Genomic DNA, 21,302 nt, shown 5'->3' with positions numbered 1-21,302 from the left:
TTGTAAGATGAGTATTTGAAGTGGCTGGGTCATTGCTAGGAATTCTTCTATTGGGGCAGATTCATATTCATATTCATATTCGGCACATAGCAGAACTATGTGTTGCTTTAAAAGGGTGCACAGATTTTATTTTATTTATTTATTTTTGGCTGCGTTGGGTCTTTGTTGCTGTGTGCGGGCTTTCTCTAGTTGCGGTGAGCGGGGGCTTCTCTTGTTGCAGAGCATGGGCTCTAGGTGTGCGGGCTTCAGTAGTTGTGGCACGTGGGCTCAGTAGTTGTGGCTCGTGGGCTCTAGAGCGCAGGCTCAGTAGTTGTGGTGCACGGGCTTAGTTGCTTCGCGGCATGTGGGATCTTCCCGGACCAGGGCTCGCACCCCTGTCCCCTGCATTGACAGGCGGATTCTTAACCACTGTGCCACCAGGGAAGCCCTAGGCAGATTTTAAATAAAATTCACATACATCCGTTTAGGGACTTGGAGATAAGAAACGCATACACAGGAATTATAGGTCAGAGCTGAGTATTTGTAGGTGAACCACAAAGGAAAAAATCTAAGACCAAAAAGGGGGCTACTAACGAGATGTGATTCAGCTGATGGGCTGTCAAGGGGCTTAGCGTGGGAGTTGGCTTTTGACTTTTGACCTGGGCTTAAAAAAAATTACTGGATTTGGGAAGGAGCTGGAGGTCCCAGCAGGGTGAAATACAGGAGGCACAATAGAGCCGATGGGGAACCTGTAACAATTCCGACACCCTGCCCCACCGCAGACCTTTACATAAGGATTCCTGGAGCCAGGCATGGCCCCTGGGCCCCTTAAAAAGCCCTCCTATGAGTCTAATGTGCACGTAGGCTTGAGATCTATCTATGACGGGGACAGAAAGAGAGAATGGGCTAGTGTGCATCAAGCAGCTAGCTACCAGCCCTGAAGGTTTGTGAAGACACACGTGGCTGGGCTCCACTCCTGAGGTTTTGATTCAGTAGCTCTGAGGTGGAGCCACAGCATTTGCGCTTCTAATAAGCTCCAAGGTGCTGCTGCTGCTGGCCCAGGTATTACAGTTGAAAACTCCTGGGCCGGGACCATCCTGGCAGGCAGAGCCTATGGTTGTGGTTCAGTGAGGACCGGTGGAATGGTTCTGAATAGGACAGGGGGAGACTCAGAGCAGGCAACAAGGAGAGAGGTGGCCTTGGACCCCTGCGTCTCCCGCTCAATCACAGACAGCCCCTGGCCACCGGTGGGTGGAGCCGGGGCCCTTGGGGAGAGAGGGTTGCCTGAACCCCCAACCAGAGAAGCTGGCTTCTCCCTCATTCTGTGACATGCCTCTGCACCCCAGACTGGGCAGAGGGTGGCAGGGTCTCACCTCTGCACTGACCACTCCTCCTGTCACTTCTTTCCCTAGCAAACTGAAGCCTTTCTACTCCACAGAGGAAAACAGTGACCTGATGGATATTAGTATACATTCTGTCATTTCTCTCCAGCCCCCAGGAGGGAACAATGAGTCCATTAAGGTAGGTCCCTCTGGGCCACCTCATCTTCTGGGTCAGGACTTAGAAGTTTACATTAACATGAGCAGTGCCGAGAGCTCCCATCCTGAACCTGTGAGTGGTCAGAGGCAGCAAAGTGCAGCAGGCTCTATCAGTAAGTGTAAGGTGATGCTAGCTGCTGTAACAGATAAACTCCGAGATCTTCATGGTTTTACAAGATGAAAGTGTATTTGTCACTCAAGTGAAGTCCAGTTGGCAGCAGCAGTGGAGAGGGGGCTGCTTCGTGCAGTTCTTCAGGGACCTGGGCTGACAGAGGCCTCACTGTGTCCAGTGAATGGCTCCAAAGGTCCCTGTGGGTAGTGATAGCCAGCTTGAGAGAGAGGGTCTGGAGAATTTATGAGCTGTGTTGCCTGCCTGCCATTGGCCAGAACTCAGTCACGTGGCTCCACCTAGATGCAAGGGGTCCTGGGAAATGTAGTCCCTGACTGCATGGCTGCTTCCCAATAAGGCTGTGGAAAAAGCAGGACAAATCTTTTGTGGACAGGGAGCCATCTGTGTCTCAAGGTCCTGGCCCTGGATGAGGGGTCAGGAGAACTGGGCTCTAGGAATTCGGTTTCCTCCTTTGCAAAATGGGCTCCTCTTGAGGTTGTCTTATACGTCACATGAGAAGCTACGTATAAAGAACTCAATCTGAGCAGAAATCAAAGGGCGGTTATCAGACCATCTCACACTACTTCACCCTGGTGTGGACCGGCACAGAGTCCTGGTGGTTGGCTGTGTGAGCCCCCATTGCTGCCCAGTTCTCCCCTCTCTCGGCCACAGACCCTGTATGTGAACGCCCTGTGTGCCCTCGAGCAGCTGATGGAGGGCCTCGTGCAGAGGCAGCTGGACCCCAAGGGGCTGCAGGAGATGGTGCACGTGAGTTGTCTGGCAGAGGGCCAGGAGCCAGGGAGGGCCACCCCTCCCAGAACACTGGGCTGAGGGCCAGACTCTCAGTGGGAAACAGGGGTATGCGTTAAAAATTGATTTGGTAATTTTGTTTAGATAAAAACTTCAAATTGGCTGAAAAGTTGTGAGAATACTGCAAAGAACTCCTGTATACCTTTCACCCAGATCCACGATTCTTAAATATTTTTTTAATATTTATTTGTTTATTTATCTATCTGTTCGGCTGCGTTGGGTCTTAGTTGTGGCATGCGGGATCTTCATTGCCGCGTGTGGGATCTCCCTTGCGGCATGTGGGATCTTTAGTTGTGGCATGCGGGCTGTTTTTTTTTTAGTTGCATCATGTGAACTCTTAGTTGTGACATGTGGGATCTAGTTCCCTGAACAGGGATCGGACCCGGGCCCCCTGCATTGGGACCTTGGAGTCTTAGCCACTGGACCACTGGGGAAGTCCCCAGATCCATGATTCTTAATATTTTGTGACATTTTCTTTTTCCCTCTCTTTTTTTTTCTCATTACACGCGCACACACACACACACACACACACACACACACAGCATTTTGAATCATGGAGTTAGCTGTAGACATCAACAACAAGAATGTTCTCATGTAACAACACAATGTTCAAAATCAGGAAATTTAACAATGATACCATGCTATATTCTAATCTACATTCTATATGCATATTTCACTAACTGTCCCAATTACGTCCTTTACAGTTATTTCCTCCCAGACCCAGGATCTACTCTGGATTATGAATCACATTTCATCGTCATGTGTCTTTAGTCTTTCTTCGTCAATCTGGAACAATTTCTCAGTCTTTGTCTTTCATAATCTTGGTATTTTTGAAGGGTGCTGGGAGGGTTTTTTAAAAAAAATTAGATTGTTTGCTTTCTTATTATTGATTCTTCAGAGGTTGTATATATTCTGGAAACAAGTCCTTTGTCAGATATATGATTTGCAAATATTTTCTCCTGGTCTGTGACTTGCCTTTTCATTAATTTCACAGTGTCTTTTGAAGAGCAGATGTTTCTAATTTTGATGAAGTCTAATTTATCATTTTTTTCTTTTATGGATCATGCTTTTGGTGTCATGTCTAAGAAATCTTTGCCTAACCCAAGATCACAAAGATTTTCTCCTAGTTTTCTCCTAGAACTTGGTAGTTTCAGGTTTTACAATTAAGTCTGTGATATATTTTGAGTGGTTTTTAAATATGGATCAAAGTTTATATTATTTTAATTTTTTCTTTTTTTGCATATGGATAACCAGTTGTTTCAGCACCATTTGTTGGAAAGACTGTCTTTTCTCCATTGCATTACCTTTGCATCTTTGTCAAAAATCAATTGACCATATATGTGTGGGTCTATTTCTGGACACCTATTCTGCGCTACTGATGTTTTTGTCTGTCTTTACACCAATGTCATCCTGTCTTGATTACTACAATATTATATAATAAGTCTTGGAATCAAGAGCAGAGAGTATAAGTCCACCGACTTTGTTCTTTGCTGCTATACCCCACAAATGTTGATATGTTGTGTTCTAATTTTATTTTAGTTCAAAATGCATTTCAATTTCTTTCACTTCTCCTTTGGCTCATGGATTATCTAGAAATTTCTAAATATTGGAGAGTTTTCCAGAGATCTGTCTGGTTTTAATTCCTGATTTAACTCCATTGTAGTCTGAGGACATACTTTGTATAATTCAAATTCTTTTAAATCGACTGAGACTTATTTTGTTGCCCGGGTACGGCCTATCTTGGTGAATGTTCTGTGTGTACTTGGAAAGTATTCTGCTGCATTGGGTGGTGTGTTCCTAAATATCAGTTAGGCCAAGTTGGCTGGCAGTGTTGTCCAAGTTTTCTATATCCTTTCTGATTTTGTCTTCTATTTTTTTAAGATAAATTTATTTATTTAATTAATTTATTTATTATTTTTGGCTGCTTTGTGTCTTCATTGCTGCACACGGGCTTTCTCTAGTTGTGGTGAGCGGGGGCTACTCTTTGTTGCGGTGCGTGGGCTTCTCATTGCGGTGGTTTCTCTTGTTGTGGAGCACGGGCTCTAGGCGCGCGGGCTTCAGTAGTTGCAGCATGCGGGCTCAGTAGTTGTGGGGCACGGGCTTAGTTGACCCGCGGCATGTGGGATCTTCCCGGACCAGGACTCAAACCCGTGTCCCCTGCATTGGCACCACAAGGGAAGCCCCTGATTTTGTCTTCTTGATCATCAGTTACCAAGAAAGAGATACTGAAATCTCTATCATTGTGGATTTGTTTATTTCTCCTTTCGGTTCTATCAGTTTTTGCTTCGTGTTTTGTTAAGCTGTGTTATTAGGTGCATGAACATGTAGGCCCTGGGGTGCAGGGTGGGCTGTGCTCCTGGCCTTTTTACCTCCAGGCAAACATCTGGAACAAAGGCAAACACATCAGCCAAGCAGCTTCTTGGTGAGGATGCGGGGCCGCTCTCTCTTTGCTCACAGCCTCATCTCCCTGGTGGGGCGGGGGGGTGGGGGTGGGCTGGGAAGAAATCAGAAGTATCTGGAGCTCCCAGAGCTTTGAAAGTCACACTCTGAGTGGGAAAGACAAGGAGAGCAGTGGTGGCCAGGAAAGGGCTGGCCTCAGGATTTGAACGTCCCCTTCTGTGTTCCGGGCTCTCCCCACAGCTCCTGGAAAAGTGGATCTTGCCGGAGAAAGAATGGGAGCGGGAGAAGGCGATCAACCTCCACCTCCATCTCATGCAGATCTACGTCCCAAGCGTTGGTGTCTGCGTGAGTCCAGGAGCCCCCGACCCCCCAGCCTGCCGCCCTGACACCCACAGGGAAATGCCTGTCTCTATGCCAGGAGAGGAAACACTTTTGAAATCAAGTTCTGCCCCCCGGAGAGTCCCTCGGGAAGAGGCTGCCTCACTTGGGAATGGCGAAGGAGACCCTGGGAGATGCTGGCCTTGGGGCTCGGGGGCGGTGAGGAAGAGGGTGGGCCGGGTTTGGTGTGGCTCCGGGTTCTGTGGGGCCTGAGGTTCACACGGGGTGAGGACTCTAAGGAAAAGGGGTACACAACTATGAATACCATACTGCTTAGGAAAGTGAGTATTTACTTAGAATGAGAAAATAAATCACAAATTTCACAAAGCTTGACAAATACCACTAACATCACGAAATCTAGAAAAGCAACAGGTCTTTTGTTGACCGAGCACGTGACCCAGCTCCATGAGACCTCTCTTCCTACATTTGTTGGCCTCATACTCTTTGACTCTCTGGTCATCAGGGATGGTGTTGGCAGGAGGACGATGGTGTCCTGGGGCTGGGGTGTGGGGACAGGACTCGCATCTCGGGGCTGGTGAAGAGTGAGAACCAGGTGGGCAGGACTCCAGTCCTGGAGCACCATTCAGGTGGGACCCAGGCCCAGTAAAGCGAAGCTGGGGCCAAGACTAGTGCTAAGTAACATTTGAGGCCAGGCCCTGTGCCGAGTGCATCACCTGGATTCTCTGTGCAATTCTCAGGGCATTCCCTGCAAGAACGGGCACCATCATCATCTCTGATTTACAGATAAGGAACAAGAGGACCCGAGGCTAAGAACCTACCCACGTCACACAGCTAGCGAGCGGGGAAGTCCAGATTTGAAGCCAGGGCTCATTGATGGGCACGAGGCGGGTTGTGTAGGAACAGTAGCACCTGGGCCCGGCCTGACAGGGTGCGTCCTGGGCAGACTCCTCAGATCTTGGCTGCTCGGCCTCCCGGGGCCCAGCTGTGGGGCCTGGGGATGGAAGCTCGGGCTTCCCAGACAGGGGTGCTTTCAGAGCAGGGTTCACCCTCTCTGGCCACTGGTCGCACTGCCCTCGGTGTGCTCGGCTGGACAGAGGGTGTGAGCCTTGAGGTCTCCCGTCCCTCAGATCCCTCTGCAGCTGGGGCAGTTTGGCGCTCTGGTCGGACTCATCTCCCCATGCACCTGTGACTCGCACAGAAGAACCCGCCTGGCCTCCATGGATGTCCTTTCCAGCCTCCTGGATCTTCATGGTATGGAGAGGGCGGGTCATCAGGACCAGCCTCTGCAGGCCGGGAGGGGGCGCTGACACCAGGGGTGTCGGCTATGTGGCTGTCCTGGAGGGGAGTGTGATCCCTCTGTGTAGACAAACAAGGGTGACCAGCAGGAATGGCGGAGGGGGTTCACAGCTCACTGGGAAGCCATGGAAGCTTCTGGAAGGAGAGGCTCATTGGGTCACCTCAACACACTGAGAGCATGTGCTGGGCACTGAGGGGCCCCAGTGGGACAGGGTCAGCTCACAGATACCAAGGATGCGGCAGAACTGGCCAGAGATGAGCCCAGAGGGGAATGCAGTGGGGAGACCTTCAGACGGGGAGAGTTGACCTCTGGGATGGCAGCTGGAAGCTGGCAGAGCATCCATCTGAGCTGTGCACAGAGGTGGTTCGAGGGGCAAGGCAATGGGATAGGATGTCCAGATGCTGGAGGGGGTAGTCCAGGCCTGTGGAACCAGGGCACCCTGAGGGCTGGGGCAGGAGGCCGCCACGATGCGGACCCTTTGTCCTGACCGATCGTGTCTGAAATTGTATTCCCACCAGCAAGCCAGACCTGCTCCTCCTGGGGTGCTTCCAAGGAGTTGGAGCTTGAGAAGTGTAAGGGGGACCTGCAGGTCTCGGACATGGAGAAGGTTTTCAGCGCGTCCTCCAGAATCGCCAAGGTGACGAGGGGAAGGTTGTGTGGGCCATGGTCTCTGGGTGCCTGGGCCATCTCTGGGGGGTGGGACCTTGCTCAGCCTGGCTGCGCAGCCCCCATCCTCTTCCGGGGGTCATGGCTTCCATGGCCCTTGGTCCAACTCATGCCATGTGTATTTAAATGGCCTGTGATGTGTGAGGTCCCTACTGTGGTGCCTGGCATACGGGAGGTGCTTAATGGACCCCAGCTGTGTTCTCGTTGTCCCTAGCATGTGCTACACCGAGGGGGCCCCAGAAAGAATTGAACACGAGACCCTGCCCACAGGTGTCAGCACACGGGCAGGCGGATGGCACACTGGTGACTGAAAGTGTCCAGAGCCATCCGAACTCTCGGGGTTGCAGAGCGATGAGGTCTCTTATGCCTCAGGGGCCAGCGGAGGCTCTGTGAGTGGGAGGCTTGTGCGTCGGCGGTGAGGCGCAGGGCACACCCCGAGGGAAGGCTGCAGGGCTGTAGAGTCAGCACAGGGAGGGTCTGGGGAGAAGCTTCCTGCGTGGAGTTCAGTGGGGTGGGGGCAGGGGATGAGGAAACGGAGGAGTTGGCGTGCATCCCTGTGGCTTTGACGTTGAGTGACATCCAAGCAGGCCTGTGACTGAGACGGCGAGAGGCTGGGGGGTGGGTGAGGGGGGAGGAGGCTGGGGCAGTGGTTTGAGAGAGGATGCGGGCTGGGCCGGGGCTGTGACACTGAGCGGAAGAGCGGAGACAGGCGGGCAGGGGAGTCCTTGGACTTGGTTGTCGGGCCCCGGGAACAGCCTGCTCTGGTTGTAGGTGGCGTGCTTGCAGTTTAGCTGCGATGAGGTGGTCTCGCTCGTCCAGAAGCTCTGTGAGAACATCAGGGCCATGAACCTCCAGCATGACAAGGCCTCCGTCACCTGGATAGGCATCTTCCTCCAGATGCGGGTCAAGGAGCTGGAGGACAAGGTGACAGAGCTGTGGCCGGGTCACCTGGGGCCTGCGGCTGCCTGGTGCACCCAACCTAGAGGGCCGGGCAGGGGCCCAGCCTCGCTTGCTGAGGATTCTCCAGCCCCACCCCCGAAGTCCATGGTTGTAAAGAGGAGGAGGAAGTAGGGTTCTAGAACAAGAAAGAATATGTTGAAGGTGACTCGGTCAGTGAGTGGACGATGGGCTGGAGGCCCGAGGCCTGCTCTCCTGGAGCACAGCCCCTCCTGAAAATCGGATCAAATCCTGGAAGGGACCAGAGGATGTGTTAGAAGGGGTGCTGAAGGTTTAACCTACCCAGCGTCCGCTTGGGCAAGAGAAGGGGTGTGCAGCGGGGTGAGGGCAGGAGGTCCATGAGGGCCGGGCTGCCCGGTGATGCCCCACCCCTTCCCAGGTGGCGGAGATCCTGGGCACCATCCTGGTGCACCTGCCGGTAGTGGATCACCCGGAGGTGCGGCGCCTCCTCATCGAGGGCATCCTTCTGCTGGCACACTACCACCAGGAGACCGTCCTCACGTCACTCCTGCGGCAGCCCCTGCCCATGGAGAGGTGGGTGCCCTGGGTGTGGGGCCACCCAGACTGTGCCCGACTCGCCACCGCCGACGTGTCCCAGAAGACCGGGGCCTGTCCGACCCTGGGGTGGGTCAAACCCTCTCCTTGCGTCTTCGTGGGAGGTGCAGCCTCTAGGAACCTCGGACCCGGAGCCTCAGCATTACAGCTCCATCCTATCAAGCTGGAGTTCGGATTCCCATGGCGTCTCACATGTCCTGGTCACTGGCTCTGGGCTCTCGCCTCTGCAGCCCTTTCCTCCCTGAGGAGGACAGAGCTCTGGGCCGGATAGACCACAGGACATGGGCCCCAAGGCCCGAGCAGGCCACTGGAGAAGCTCCGCTCTGTCCTTCGTCCTTTCCAAATGGGGCCCTGAGAGGGAAGTGACTAGTCCAGGTGCCCAAGGGATGAAATGACAGAGCCTCAGGCCCCTCAGGTGGCCTCACAGTAAAGCAGTGCAAACCCTCCTTCTTGCGTCATTTTGATGAACAGTGCCCAGTCCCTGTGTCTCTGTCACAGCACTGCACAGGCAGCTGGTAGGATCTCACCAGTCTGGGGAGTGAGTGTGCTGGGATGGAACTGGAATTCCCTGGGGAGGGCCCAGAAAGGGGTGGACAGGCATCCCCAGAGCAGCAGAGACCAAGGAGCAAAGGGCAGCCTTGAGACTTGGAGGAGAGAGACGTGGCAGATGGCACAGAAGATGCTGTGAGCAGAGAAAAAAGTTTCGAGCACAGGTGTCAGATCCAGAATCTCCCGGGCTGCCCTGTGTGAAATGCAGGCCTGGCTCTGCCGTGGAGCTGCTTCTCGTAAGGTCAGCCCTGCCCTGGGTCCAGGTAGGATGGCAGTGCAATGCAGGTGACTTGATTGAAGGAGAGTTAGCCCCTCTCAGAGCAGTGCTGAGTGGGGCCTCTGGCTGACTGGCTTTCACTGTATTGGTTAGCTATCACTGTGTAACAAATTGCCAGCAACTTGGGAGCTTGGAACAACAGCCATTTATCATCTCCTGGTTTGTGTGGTCGGGAGCCTGGGCTCAGCTGAGCTGGGGCCTTTGCTCAGGGTCTCAAGCCCGAGTCAAGGTGTTGGCCGGGCTGTGTTCCTTTCTGGAGCCCAGGTCCTCCTTCAAGCTCACGTGGCTGTTTCCTGAGTTATAGGACTGAGGTCCCCACTTTCTTGTTTCCTTACGCTCCTATGTCTTCTTTCCGAGAAGTTGTTGTGAATGAGCGTGTTGTGCCCACCCTTCCATTCAATTCCTGTCACCAGGCCCCTGCCACATCTCCCCTTCCCCCCGCAACAAAACTCACCTCCGCACTTGTGTATTTGTTTTTGTGGATTCAAATAGGCAGGTTGATCCTGCTGGGCTCACGGTTTTAGCCCTTCAGAGCCCACCAGACCCCACCTGCCTGTACCTGGGCACAGAGGCTCATTGCACCACTGTCCCGGGAGCCCTTCCCTTCTCAGCAGGGCCGTGGGCTTGGACTTGGGGATCAGGAAGCCCGCTTCAAGTTGTAGCCTGGCATGTTACCTGACCTCCGCGGGCCTCGTTTCCTCTTCTATGGAAATGGAGATGAAGGCACCTTCCACACAAATGTGTTGGGAGGAGTAAGTGATGCACATCAGCAAGCTGCCTGGTGCCCGCCTGACACACCCGGGCACTGGGAGGCGATGACCGGACATGTCCGCAAAGTCATCACACAGCAGGCCCGGCGCGGACTCCCGGGGTCACCTAGCAGCAGAGCTGGGGCTCCAGAGAGGGGCTGTGGCTTTCCCAGGGGTACCGTGGGCAGAGGCGTGTCTCTGAGCGTGGAGTCGGGACCGGGCTTCCGGTTGTGCAGTCTTTGGCGGCTCACTCCACCTCCTTGAGATCCAGTCTTCAGAGTCCAGCCCCTGCTCAGGGGGCTGCCTGGGAGTCCACAGGGGCTCTGACCTGCCAGGGCACATGGCCCCAAACCCACAGGCCTTGTCCCCTGTCTCTGGCTAGCCCCCTGACGGAGGTGTGGCTGACTGTGGCTGAGAACTTGCCCTTGGCCCGGGCGATGCTGCACGCGCTGATGGGTCGGCTGCAGTCGAGGTTCACGCCCAGGGCCGACGCCACCTCCAAGGCTGACATCTGGCGCCTGGCCGCGGTGGACCCTCTGCTGGTGAGTCACGGGGCGGGCCCTCCTTGGGGCCTCAGTAGGAGTCCTCCTGCCTCCCACCCTTCTATCTGCAGACCCTGTGCACCATCCACCTTCTTACTGAGAAGACGGACCAGGATGCCGAGCTCCTGGACCTCTTCCCGGACCTTGTCTACACCCTCCTGCTGCAGCTCAGCAGCAGCCAGGGGCCGGAGGCCATGTCGCCCGTCCTGAAGACGTGGAGTCTCGTCCACACGGGGACCCTCCCTGAGGAGATCAACCTGCAAAGGTGCTCTCGAGGGTGGGGGCATGCATGGGGTGTAAGGCAGAGGGCCTGGGCTGGACGCAGCCTCTTAGAAGTCACTGGACTCCAAGCGTCCCCGCCACCCAGAGGCCCTCATCTTCCCCTCCTGGTGGGGAGAACTTTCTGGAAGCTGATCTTACGATCGTCCTTCCCATGAGTCCAGCGTGGTGTGGTTTTCAGAGTTTGCAGACCACCGTCTCACAAGATTGCTCTTGGCCCCTTGACCCGAGGCCCTGCCTATGCTGGGTGCCCCTTCACAGACCTGGGTGCGGAGCTTACCTGTCTGAGGTTCTGTGGGTGCTCCCGGCGGGGTAGCCGCGTCCTGATGGGGCCCTGCCTTCTTCCAGGATCACGATCAAATCCGTGCAGCTTTTGTTCCGGAAACTCAACAGCCGCTGCTTCGCACCCTGGAAGAGCAGGGCGTGTGGACACTCCTGGAGAGCAGCTCCACATTCCTGCAGGGAGCGAGCCTGCTGGCCAGGTGGGCGCCCGGCTCTCCGGGGCTCCATGTCCTTGATGGAAGGTCTGGGTCGTGGCTGAATGCCTCGCTCCAGGGGATTGCCATGTTGACCTGCATCCCAGGCCCTGGGTGGCAGGAGGGTGCAGGGCAGAGGGAATCTTTTCTTCCAGCCCTTCCTGCTCCAAGGCAAGAAAGTGAGGTCCGAGGTGGGTGGGGATGCCCAAGGCCACACGGGGCTCCTGAGCTGGGCCAGGATGGCAGGACTGGGAGTTCCTTCCCGGGGTCTGACGTCTCCTGAGTGGCCCTCATTCTGGTGCCCTTTTATGAAAAGCAGATGGAGAGTCAGTACTTCAGTGACCCCCTGGCCTAGGAGCTCTGCCCCCTGGGCGCCCTGCTGCAGAGCAGCTGTGCCCGGCAGGAGCTGAGAAGTCCCCACTGCGGTGCTGTCCCTGCAGGCTGTGCGTGCAGAACGCCGAGGGCTACCGGCAGAGGCTGCCGGAGCTGGTGCTCAGGGGCATGGCCTCGGAGGCCCTGAGCTATCGCATCAGCAGCATGGCGGTCTGCGTGGAAGTGAGGCCACGGTGCCGGCGCGGAGGGCTGGGCGGGCGGGGCGGGCCGGGGTAGGGTGGGGTGGGGTGCTGGGTGACCCCCGGGCTGTCCTGGGGGCTCATCTCAGGGCAGGCGCACAGGCTCTGAGTCAGGGGTCGGGGTGGGGCGGGTGGGCAGGCAAACATCCCTCATTTGTGTGTTCGTTCACTCATTCACTCCTTCATTCGTTCATCACATGAATAATTCAGGGCGGGCACTGTGGGGAAAGAGGGGCTGAGACCCGGCCTGTGCCCTGAAGCATAGCAGCCAAGGGATGTGTGACGTGGTGAGTGCCAGCGACACCCAGGGGCCAGAGGAGGTCTTCCCTGGGGAAGGCCTTGCAGGAGGGCTCTGAGCGGTGAACCAGGCTTTGCCAGGCAGGAAGGCCGGGAAGGGAGTCAGAGCCACTGGGGCCCAGCTACCCTTCCATGCAGCTGGGGCACTTATGGGGTCCTGAGCGAACTGGCCAGAAACCTTTTAGGAGAAGTTTTCTTGGCTGCCTGATGCCCAGTATGTCGTAAGAACCAACCATTGGCCTACTGCAGGGGATGGCAGACATGTTCTGTAAAGGGCCAGAGAATCAGTTTTCAATTTTGGAGTCACCAATTTGGTGTTAAGTTTTAATAAAACACACTCATATGTGTGCGTGCACACCCAAGACACACATGCACACACGCATGCCAGAGGGCTCCCTGTAGGCCTGAGTCCCCGGCATTTTGGGTGCTGGGCCAGTAGTGACTCTCTGAGTCCCAGGTGAGTGGAATCCATGCTTCTTGTGCTTTTCTGCTCAAACACAGTGGGCATGGCTCTTGTGCTCGGTGGCCATTCCCATCATGTTAACTGAAGAAATAAATGACGGATGAGTGTATTAATAGAGGTCACACTCACCTAGGATTTCCCATGTATTTCCTCATCGGATCCTCACAGCGACCCTATGAGGCAGGTACTGGCATCGCCCTCTTTTTACAGATGGGGAAACTGAGGCTCAGAGGGGTTGAGGCACTTGCCAGGGTCCCACAGCTGGCAGGCGGAGGAGCCCAGAGCTGGTCCTGGGAGCTGGGGCTCAGAATCCTCTCCTATTTGCAGAGAGACAATTCCACGCCCTGAATGTCATCACACGTCCTGTTCTGTGGCTGAGAAGTGGGCCTCTCTCAGGGGTAATTGTAAAAAGTTCTGCTTTCCAGTTCATGAGTGTCCCGATCCTGTAGCAGGAGAAGCTGCTGAAGCCGGCGGCGCTGATGCGGGAGAAGGGCGTGGACCGGGAGGACGAGGCCCTGCGGGTGCTTTCCCTGCGCGCCCTCGGCAACATGGCCCTCGGCACCCTCAAGAAGGTCTGCGGGGCCCGGTGTCCCCGAGAAGGTCTGAGGGGCCGATGCCGGTGTGTCCCGGGGAACCCGGCTCGGGCTGATGGCTCCCGTGCCCCCCAGGTGAGGCAGTACCGGAAGCTTTTACTGGAGAAGTGCCTGTGCTCCCTGAGGGGGCCCGTGAGCCCCAGCGTGACCGCCGACGGCCTGGAGGCCCTGGCCAAGGTCCTGGCTGAGCTGCGGGAAGGGGACGTGGGGTCCGACTTCCGTGCCATCTCCGAGCGGTGCAGAGCCTTCTTTGACCACGTGAGTCCGCACTGGAGCCTTGCTCAGCCCTGGCCCTCGTGGGGGCCCCTCAGATGGCTGCTCAGTGGACAGGTGGCCACTTCCAATCCCCTGAAGAAGAGACGCACCCTGGAACAAAAAGGGCTACAAGGTCTGACTTGTTGCTGCTGTTTCGATTGGCTGATCATGGCGTCCGATAAAAAATAAAAGATCTTGTCCTAGGGCCCATGGAACCCTTCTCCCCGATTTTAATTCCTCGCAGCCACAAGTGCTCTTTGGACAGCTGTGGCGTGCGACATGGGGGCTCCGCTACGCGGCGGTGGGCAATCAGATCCAGCGCAGCCCCCATCTAGGGAAGAGAAGGTCACAAACACCAGAATAACACGCAGTCCCGAGAACCCTGCAAGAGAGACTCCATCCCGATGGAATGACCCAGAAGGCTTCGCAGGGGCCGAGGCATTTAAGAGGGTCCACCTCTTAATGGCTGTGGTTTTGTTGGGCTTCCTGCTTCCCAAGTTTCAGAAATTGTCCACCTCCGCTGCAGGAGAGCGAGCTACTGCGTTTAAAAGCCTTCGTCCTCTTCGGGAAGCTGGCAAAGGTGGTCAGGATTTCCAAGAAGCATTTCTTCAAAGAGGGAGTGAAGAAAGCCTGGGTCCCCCTCATGCTGCACTGCCAGGACCCCTGCTTCGATGCAGCCCAGGTGAGACACACCTGCGCTTTGTGTATAAAGTCCAGGGCCCGCTGTCCCCAAAAGGAGCACACGCTTTGGGGCTGCCAGCCCGGCTAGCTGGGGTGTCCCCTTCCTCACTCAGTCTTCCCGAGACCCCAAAGGCCATGATCTGCTGGTTCCTCACGCCAGGCTGGGAAAGGGACCCGTCGAGATGACCCACAAACCAGCTTATTGAGGAATCTGGCCTCTGGGGCAGGGGGAAGCATGGTGGAGTTTCCTTCTTCTCCAGGGGCCTCACCAGCCACCCTTTCTTCTACCAGATTCTATAAGTTGCTGTCCCTTTTGGGAATTATGACTCAGTCAAGTTTAACACTCCCCTTAAATCTGTCCTCTCTGGCTCCCGGTGGGGCAAGCTTGTGCCGAGGTTGCCGGGAGGGCTGGAGGGTGCCTGGCTTTCCGACCACTCTTCTCCCCCTTCCCCGAGGCCCAGCTGCTCTGTTGCTTTGGGGTGGGGGGAGGCCCCCACCCCCTCGTTTAGCTGCCGCCTCTCAGGCTAACACTGGCTGCCTGGGGACACACGTGTACGGAGCCCCTCGCCCCCCGTGCCGCCCATGACCCTGACCTCTGTCTTGCCTGCTCCCTGTCTCCGTCTGTGGACTGGGGAGGGGATGGTGGGGAGGTGGCTGAGATTAGGGGTGGTCCTGCCACCCCTCAGGAGCTGTGGGGATACAGCTGGCCCCAAACGAGGCGTCCTCAGCAGAGCATGTTCAACTACTGTCTTAACCCCAGTTCTGGGGCCACGAGGTTAGTCCCCTCAATCTTGCTGCTGAGAGCTGAGGCTTCCACGTAGGGGTGGGGATGGAGGTAGGAAGTGACAGCACACCCAGAAAGGTGACCGAGAGGGTTTAACGAAGGAGCCACAGAGAGGCGAGACCAACACGGCTGGGGGCCCCAGTGCGTGCTGCTGCCCTCCTACTCCCGGGGGAATAGATACCCCAGCCTCCCTCCCAGCCCCCCAATCAGCATCTTCCCGTGGCCTAACCCCACCGGAGGCCGGAGGCCAGGGGGCTTGGTTGCTGCAGGGCACAGGTACAGGAAGAACCAGTGGAGGGGATCTGGGGGGATGAGAAAGCTCACTCCCATCCTGGCAGTCGCAGCCAGGCCCCTGACCCCCAGTCTCCTGGAGGGGCGGGTCCCCGGCGGGGCTGCTGAGGGCACCAAGGTGCTGGCTGATGGCTGAGGGGGCGAGTGCGGCTGCACCTGCTCCCAAGGGGTTTTAGTAACTATGCACACAGGCGTGACATGGGCTGGTGGGCTTGGGTCCCAGGCATCCTCCCAGGGCCCACCAGCCTGCCCTTCTTTGGCTTCCTGAGGCTTTTGGGGGCCGCCCTCGAGTTTCCTGACGAAACGCCAGTCCTGGCAGCGCCACCCCTTGTGTGAACCCCCTGGGTCTGCCTGACACCTCCCCTGCTGTCCTGTCCTGTGTCCCTCTAGGCCTGTGTGGCTACCATGTTTCGGTGTGTGCACTTCTGGGGCTGGAAGGCCCTGGAGAGCTCCTCGGACCAAAGTGATGCCATTGCCCCCAAGGACATGACCAGGTTCCAGATAACCCTGTGCTCTGTCTTGGTGAGGAAGCTGAGGGGGGATGGCCCCATGGGAGGTGGCCCCCGGGGGCTTGGGGCTTCATCCTGTGACCTTGCGTTCACCTTCTGGACGTGAGGTGTCGAGACCAGCTCTGTCCAGCAGAAAGAGAATGCCCATTTTTAAGATTTCTGTTGAAAAACCACATACCCATTTTTAAGATTTCTGTTGAAAAACCACATACCCATTTTTAAGATTTCTGTTGAAAAATGTGAAAAGAGGTGAAACCAAATTTAATAGTAGATTTTATTTAACCCAATAGATCCAAATCATCATCATTTCAACATGCAATCAATATAAAATTATAAATGTCATAGTTTACCTTTTTGGGGTAGTGTCTTCAATATCCAGGAGGCACTTTACACTTAATTCAGACTAGCCACATTTCAGGTGCTCAAGGACCATGTGTGGTCAGTGGCTACCATATTGGACAGTGCAGGTTGTGGGCAAATGTAACCTCTCTGGGCCAGAGAAGAATAACTGAAGACTGAAGGTCCTTAAGTTGCTCAGCTACTAATCTGCTGTGTGACTTTGATATGTGCACTTGCCCTCTCTGGGCAGACCCTTCAGCCTCAGACAGATGGGACTGCTCTTTGTGAGCAGCTGGTCTCCAGGATCTCATCCTCCACGGCTCTGGGTGCCACTTGTTTTTTGCAGACTCAGAAAAAGCCTGCCGTTCTCTACAGCTTCTTGCTAGAAACAATGACCTATGTTAAAAGCAACTTGTTAAGGATCAGAATTGCTGCATGTAACCTGGCAGGTGAGCAGGCAAGTGTTTCCTGATGCAGGAGGGGACTTGAAGGCCATCAGGTCAGACCCAGACCTGGAGCAGGGAGACAGGTGTTGGGACCTGGGTTCAGGTGGAAGTCCCCGTCTGTGTGTCCCAAGGAGCTTCCTACATGCCCTGTTCTCAACTAAGCATCCTCAACTAAACCCTCAACAGGGACCCTCATAAGGTGAAACCAAATCTCTCACTGACCTAATATTCGTGTGATGAACATTTCCTGGCTATCATTTTAGGAATCATTATGAAGCAGGTGTCTGCACATTACCTGAAAAAGCTGGACTTTCCTACATTACGGAACTGTAAGTAATGGAGACTCAAGTATGAGTCAAAAATGAGTCCACTAAGCTCATTTGGGATCTTAGGGAAACCGCCTGAGGGGAGAGGCAGCTGACCCTGGTTGTACTGGGGGTAGGGGTGTAGCCATGGCACAGAGAGGTGGATGAACGGGTGGTGGGCTTTCCAGCAAGACAGCTCTGATGGCTCCCTGTGCTTTCTGCCCCCTCCCTGCCACACACATGGATGAAATAACTCGCCCTGATTCCTTTGGCTGATCCACACAGCAGTTGGGTCCTGTGGGTGGTCTTTCTGTCCCTGTTGAAGTAACGGAAGCCCCCAGAGATGGGAGATGTGTGTGGAGACATGGCTGCACCTGCCACCTTCTGAATTCACACACAGAGGGGTGAAGTCCACAGCCCCTGTGAGCCCCTCGCCCCGCAGTCAGCTCCCCGGGCAGGGCTTTCATCAGCACACACTGCCCAGGGCAGGCGGCGGGCGTGGGCCTGGCCTCGAGGTCCCCATCCTCTCCTGATTCAGCTCACTCTCAGCCCTCCAGGAGCTACAGCTGGACTCGGATCCTGGGGTCCGGAGGGCATCCCTGGAGACTCTCAAAATCTTGGATACCTGTAGTCATCACTGGCTTTTGGCTTCACCCTAAGGAATCTCCTAGGTGGTCTGGATACAGAATGTACCTGCCTCTCCCCAGCGTGCCAACCCCACCACAGCGACGCAAACCACTTTTAATTTAGTTTGTAAGAAAAGCATTGTTCTTAAATAATCAGCGTCCCTTTCTTTCCTCCCATTGAAATAAACCTCCCTTGCCATTTGGAGAGCAGATTCCTGACTGTATGTAAGGTGATGTCGCCCCAGAGCCAAGACAGTGGAGGCCAAGGGGAACTTCATTCCCGCTTCCCCGGAGTGTGTGTACGTCCGGCAGCTCCTCTCAGCCCAGAGGATCTGGAGCCCCCTTTGTGTCTTCACTGCATTTCACTTCCACCCATGCGGATGGCGTGTCCATTGCCAGGCACTGTGCTGGGGTAACCAGAGGAGCCCAGCTGCTGTCCGGACTCTGCTTCCAGGGACCCCGCTCTTAAAGGGACAGGAGGCATCTACCAGTGACCATGATACGCATCAGGGTGAGGGAGGGTGGCCGCCAGTGGGGGCAGTGCTGGTGCCGGTGCAGCGCACAGGGAGTGTTCACAGAAAGGAGGTAATCCGGGGGGCTTCAGAGAGGAAGTGACACCACACCATCTACTCTCACCCTTTCCACATCAGGGCCTGCTGGACCAGGATGGGGAGGGACCCAGCAAGGCCTGGAGCAGAGCCCAGCAGAGGGTCAAACAGGAGGAATTATCTCCAAGCCCAAGAAACAAGCAGGGGGAGATTGGGTGGGGGGGGGAGAGCAGGGAAACTCTTCCGACACTCAGGCCATCCGCAGAACAGTCTCTGGTTGTCCCCAGAGCAGGTGAAGGTGGGATTTCCAAACCATTCTCACTGCAACTGCCCAAGGCTGTCCCCACCCTGGGCGCCATGGGCGGGAGCACTGCTGAGCAGTTCCGAAATCAGCCTGCACCAGAGGCTTCCCGGAAGCGTGCTCTCACACTGTTTGGCGGCTCCCGTGGAATAGACAGTGAAGTTATTTCCTGCCAAGTGATGAAGATCGTTGCTGCTGGAAGACTTGAGTCCCACTGACACAGTTGAAAGGGATGTGCCCTTCGGTACAGGTCCTGGGGGACGCCATACAATTGTAAAATCAGGTCTCTGATCAATTCCCTTAATGCCCCTGCAAAACATTTCCAGATGGTTTATGGACCCAAACTCAGAAAGCAAAAATTTAAGACAATACAGTATTGTCTTAAACCTACCCTAGGTTTTCCTTCAAAAGTAATAGAAGCCAGTAAAAATAAAACATCAACTTTTCTATGTTAAAATATATCTTCTGTATGATAAAATATCATAAAGTTAAATAAGTCGCAGATGGAAGAAGTTACTTGCAATTTATATAAAACTAGATTGATTCATATAATTGGATTGGCATACAGAATATGCCCAAATCAGTAATACAGCAAATTGAAAAGCAGTGTCATGAGAGAGTGCTTGAAAAGCCAGTCCCCCCAGGAAGGCATGCAAACTGCAATGCTGTGCATTTCACACCCACAACAGTGGCGCTGGCTAGTGGCAGCAGTGTGGGGAAATGGGACCTTTTATTATTGCTGGATGGAGTGCAAATGGGATTAGGCATTTGGGAGAGGACTTTGGCAATAATTATGGAAGTTGAAGACGTGACCAAGTCACCTCTGGGTGGAGCTGCAGGTAGATCTGCACATGTGCACAAGGATGGTGGCTGAAGAGTATTCTTAGCAGCAAACACCCAGTGGGACAGTGGGACACACCAGCTACCTAAGGAACTCTACAATGAGACCCATGTTCATCAGTCATCTCCTGTCAAATGCAAACACCTCTTGGTGAGACAAAGTTGCACAGTGCATACAGCCCCGAGTTATTTATGTGAAAGTTAAAAACACATACCATTCTGTATAGTTAATGGGGTCCTTTATTGGCAGATCCTATAAATTGGCTAAGAGGATCTAGCCAACTTCCTCTAGGCCCTTTGGCCACACCTTCCTCCACTAGACGATAGAGCATCACAAACTCAGTTTTCCAGCCTCTGGCAGCTAGGCCTGGCCAGTGAGACTTCGCACGACTGCTAGGTGTGGAGGGCGGGGGAGGGAGGCCAGGCACAAGAAGTTTTGGGCAAGGATGATAGTTTTCCTGATGAAGGAGAAACGGGGGTTGTGCTCTTAGGAAGCCGCAGGCACGCCGGAAAGGTCTCGAATAGCAGGGCCACACCCATCCGGTCTGAGCCTGAGCCAGCTGTCCCCTGCCAGCCTGTACTGAGGGAAAATGAGCCTCCTGCAAGGTGTAAGGCTCTTGGCCTGGCTCTCAGCTCCAGGCGGTGCAGGCCCTCCCAGTTCACAGGGCTCTGGGCCGAATGTGTCCCCCCAGATTCACAAGTGGAAGCCCTAACCCCCAGTGTGATGGTAGCTGAGACGGGGCCTTTGGAAGGTAATTGGGTTTGGATGAGGTCATGAGGGTGGGGCCCCCATGACAGGATCAGTGCCCTCCTAAGAGACACCAGAGCTCCTCCTCTCTCCACATGACACGGCAAGAAGGTGGCTGTCTGCGGGCCGGGAAGTGGGTCCTCCCAAATCCCCACCGTGCTGGCTCCCTGATCTGTCTTCCAGCCTCCAGAAAGAAACTTCTGTTGTTTAAGTACCCAGTCTTTGGTATTTTGTTACGGCAGCCAGAGCTGAGTAAAGCACGCAGGTAACGTCCTAGTGAAACAAGGTGTGGGTGGAAAGGGTACATCAATACAGGGAGAATGGTCACCTACGGATGGAGGGTGGGAAGGAAAGGTGTGCAACTTAATCTCATCTCTAAACTTTTACTTAAAAAAATCCATTACACACAGCAATATATTAACCATTTACTCAGGATGTTGGTACATGGGTTTTGTCACTGTGTTCTGAGTATTTGAAATATTTTTTTTAAAAAAGTCACTGTCCAAGGCCAAGTTATAAGGGGGGAATTTATACTTGCAGATCATTGAAATTCCACGAGAGAGAGATGCTGGAACCAGTGAATTGCCAGAGCTCCCTACGTTCCCGGTGTCTACCTTGGCCCATTCCAGTACAAGCCAATAAGCCCTCTGTACCTTATGGTGACCTAGATGAGAAACTGTCTCTACAACTGAAAAAACAAAAACAAGAATTAAAAAATTTAAATGTTATGTGTATCAAAAATATAGACAAAATTAAAGGGCATAGAAATTAAAACAATCAAAAAACCAAAAAAAAAAGTCACTGTGATATCCTATTATAAACAGCTCCAATAAAAATCATGAGGTGTCACGGGTGCTGAGTGGCTACAAGTGTGTTTTGGGACCATCACAGGCCTGTTTATGTTTTCATCTAAAAATATTAAAATGCTAGGAATTACTTTTATGGGTAACTTGTACGATGGTTCGATTTGCTACCTCCTATTATGGAAGATACCAAGTCCCATGGGTCTGAATTTAAAAGACTAAGCAGCTGTATTTTCCTTCCAGGATCACTGTATCCAGGACTTAAACTTAGGTTTCATAGCGAACGATTTCTCTAAGGAAATAGGAAATGTAAGGGCGGATTCTCTGGTCACGTCTAAATGTAACAAAGAAAACGAGAAAAATCGGCCTATAAAGAATA

General features: G+C 54.2%; 1 protein-coding gene across 1 annotated transcript in view; it reads left to right on the top strand.

Annotated features, from left to right (window-relative positions):
• MROH2A (maestro heat like repeat family member 2A) overlaps nucleotides 1-17,728 on the top strand; it is a 44,237-nt gene extending 26,509 nt beyond the window's left edge. The window contains 19 exon segments of the mRNA XM_068543724.1: nucleotides 1,392-1,500; nucleotides 2,299-2,394; nucleotides 5,077-5,181; nucleotides 6,303-6,426; nucleotides 6,991-7,109; nucleotides 7,910-8,062; nucleotides 8,475-8,629; nucleotides 10,608-10,767; nucleotides 10,839-11,032; nucleotides 11,395-11,438; nucleotides 11,441-11,528; nucleotides 11,963-12,077; nucleotides 13,280-13,426; nucleotides 13,523-13,705; nucleotides 14,229-14,384; nucleotides 15,849-15,980; nucleotides 16,653-16,755; nucleotides 17,016-17,081; nucleotides 17,607-17,728. Coding sequence (XP_068399825.1) covers nucleotides 1,392-1,500; nucleotides 2,299-2,394; nucleotides 5,077-5,181; nucleotides 6,303-6,426; nucleotides 6,991-7,109; nucleotides 7,910-8,062; nucleotides 8,475-8,629; nucleotides 10,608-10,767; nucleotides 10,839-11,032; nucleotides 11,395-11,438; nucleotides 11,441-11,528; nucleotides 11,963-12,077; nucleotides 13,280-13,426; nucleotides 13,523-13,705; nucleotides 14,229-14,384; nucleotides 15,849-15,980; nucleotides 16,653-16,755; nucleotides 17,016-17,081; nucleotides 17,607-17,728 — 2,371 coding nt within the window.
• Nucleotides 17,729-21,302: the final 3,574 nt, after the last annotated feature.

The sequence above is a fragment of the Eschrichtius robustus genome, chromosome 5 (assembly GCF_028021215.1).
Source record: "Eschrichtius robustus isolate mEscRob2 chromosome 5, mEscRob2.pri, whole genome shotgun sequence".
NCBI classification, from domain to species: Eukaryota; Metazoa; Chordata; class Mammalia; order Artiodactyla; family Eschrichtiidae; genus Eschrichtius; species Eschrichtius robustus.
Note: the sequence above shows the minus strand (reverse complement) of the source record. Positions and strands in the feature narration are given on the sequence as shown.